Below are 2,651 nucleotides of genomic sequence, written 5' to 3'. Positions count from 1 at the left end.
TGAAAGCACGCTCCCGCAGGGCGCGCCGAATCATTGCGTCTGACGCCTGTATGGAGCCACGTGTCACTGACGTCACGCTGGTTCTACTTAAACGGCTGTGGAAATAAAGACGGGGCTCTTTCCCCTTGCTGGCGTTTTGGACTACAGTCGTCTCCTGTCTTTCGTCGATCACGCACTGATAGCGGCGGCGCTGATACGACATGGTGTCAGAAGTGATGCGATCCACCCACTTTTAAAAGCGATTGAAAAGAGCGTCGAGACGTCGTCCCAAAGGGAGGCTGCAATGGCCACTGCATCGCCGCCGGGTCTTCAGCAGCCGCCACCGCTGGACTTCGACACTACCTCAGAGTGGCCGGCATGGATGCGGCACTTCAACGACTATCGCTATGCGTCGGGCCAGAATGAGCGCCCGGAAGAGGCACAAGTACGCACTCTGCTTTATATCATGGGTCGACAAGCAAAGGACATCATCGCCACCTTCAATCTTTCTGCAGAAGATTCGAAGAAATTTGAGCTGGTCAAAAAGAAGTTCGACGATTACTTCATCAAGGAGAGCAACGTTGTCTACGAGAGCGCTTGCTTTCACAAGCGGCACCAGATGCCTGCCGAGTCAATTCACCAGTTTATGCCTGCTCTGCACGTCTTGGCGGACAAATGCCACTTCGGAGAATTCAAGCAGCGCCTCATCAGGGACCGGTTCGTCGTGGGCCTGCGGGATGAAAAACTTTCCGAGTCGCTCCAAATGGATCCCAAGCTGTCTCTCGCAACAGCTCTGGCGAGCGCCCGCCTAAAAGAGACCGTTCAGCAGCAGCAATAACTTCGAAACTGCAACGAAGTCCACGAATACACGCCGTGCAAGCCATGTGAGGACGTCAATGTCGACGCAGTGGGCTACCGCAGGAAACCGCAACGCAGCAAGGAAACCCGGTCGCGATCAGCTCGTTCCGAGGGACCGTGCATCTTCTGCGGAGGCAACTCGCACCCAACGACAGCCTGCCCAGCGAGAGGCCAGAGGTGCTTCAACTGCGGCTTAAAGGGACACTTCGGCAAGGCGTGCCTCAAAGGGACTTTTCCAGGCTAGCAGCGAATGGTACAAGTGTCGTCTGTACAAAAAGACAGTGGGGAGGTTTCTTTGGGCGCGGTCGAGGCGCCTCGCGCCAATGCGCGTTACGTTCAGGTATTACTTAACTCCGTGCCTGTTTCTGCAAAAGGTTGACTCAGGCGCAGAAGTGACCGTAATTCCAGCATCATTTCCGGGACTTCCCACGTGCTTGGAAAAGGCCGACGAGGTCTTGACTGGCGCTAGCGGTGACCGCTTAAATGTTCTGGGTAAGTTTCAGGCGGATATATTTTGGAGGAGACAAACTTCGCGCCAAAGGTGTTATGTGGTCAGTCCTTTGCGCCATGTACTGCTGGGTTTGCCGGCTCTCGAAGCGTTCGGAGTCATCAAGTTTGTTAACTCTGTGGCTCATAAGGAACCCAGCTACGAAGTTTTGTGCCCTCAGGTTTTCAACAACTTGGGCACTATGCCCGGAGAGTATACAATAAGGCTTAAACGAAATGCTGTTCGATTAGCAATAAGCGCGCCCCGCAGGATTCCTATACCGCTTCAGGAGCCTGTAAAACGAGAACTCGAGAAGATGGAACAAATGGGCGTCATTCGTAAAGCCGAAGAGCCAACAGAGTGGTGTGCCGGCATTGTACCTGTACAAAAGCACTCGGGAGATGTAAGGATCTGCGTAGACCTTACGCAATTGAACAAGTTTGTCTTAAGAGAAAGATACACATTGCCTACAGTCGACCAAGCACTGGGCTCTCGTGCCGGTGCAAAATGGTTTTCCAAATTAGACGCGAATCCCGGCTTCCATCAGGTGCGACTCAGCAAGGCCTCAGAAGTGCTGACCGCGTTCATTACACCGTTTGGGCTGTACTGTTTCACTAGGTTGCCATTCGGGATTACATCAGCTCCAGAGTATTTTCAAAGTAGAATGTCTGAAATCCTGGCAGGCCTTCCTGGCGTCGTTAGCCTGATGGATGATATTCTCATTTTTGGTGACAGCAAAGCGCAACATGACTCTAGACTATCGAACGTCTTAGCTAAGCTGGCCCGGTCTAACCTTACCTTAAACAAAGCAAAGTGTCTGTTCGATGTTCGAAACATAGGCTTTCTGGGCCATTTACTCAGCGAGGAAGGCATACAGCGGGATCCGGCCAAACTCAGAGCCATGAAAGAGCTGAAAGCACCCTCTGATATATCGCAATTACAGTGTTCTGGGCATGGCCAACCACCTAGGCCGTTTTTTGCCGAACTTGGCGCAAACCACTGCCCCGCTATGGGAGCTTTTGCAGAAAGAGACCGACTGGGCTTGGGGCCCTGCTCAGAACACGGCTTTTGAACGCTTGAAATCTTTTATCTCCTCAGCAAAGTGCATGGTTATGTACGATCCACTCCGTCCCACGATTCTTTCGGCGGACGCCTCGTCTTACGGTCTCGGTGCCGTCCTTTTCCAGAAACAATGCAATGGCGAGCGCCGGCCGATAGCGTTTGCTTCAAGGTCACTGACGAAAACTGAGCAGCGCTATGCGCAAGAGGAAAAGGAGGCTCTAGCGTTAACATGGGCTGCCGATAGATACGACGAATACATAAGAGG

The 2,651-nt window shown here is 52.7% G+C and overlaps 1 protein-coding gene across 1 annotated transcript; it reads left to right on the top strand.

Annotated features, from left to right (window-relative positions):
• The first annotated feature begins 283 nt into the window (after positions 1-283).
• On the top strand, positions 284-817 carry LOC142578548 (uncharacterized). The gene has a single exon (XM_075687918.1). The coding sequence runs from the start codon at positions 284-286 to the stop codon at positions 815-817; it is 534 nt and encodes a 177-aa protein (XP_075544033.1).
• The last annotated feature ends 1,834 nt before the right edge of the window (positions 818-2,651 follow it).

This window comes from Dermacentor variabilis, chromosome 4, assembly GCF_050947875.1.
Source record: "Dermacentor variabilis isolate Ectoservices chromosome 4, ASM5094787v1, whole genome shotgun sequence".
Lineage (NCBI taxonomy): Eukaryota > Metazoa > Arthropoda > Arachnida > Ixodida > Ixodidae > Dermacentor > Dermacentor variabilis.
This window is presented reverse-complemented; position numbering and strand designations above follow the sequence as displayed.

What these genes read in the sequence shown, in the direction of transcription:
- LOC142578548 (XM_075687918.1), top strand. Translation starts at nt 284, where the DNA reads ATGGCCACTGCATCGCCGCCGGGTCTTCAGCAGCCGCCACCGCTGGAC.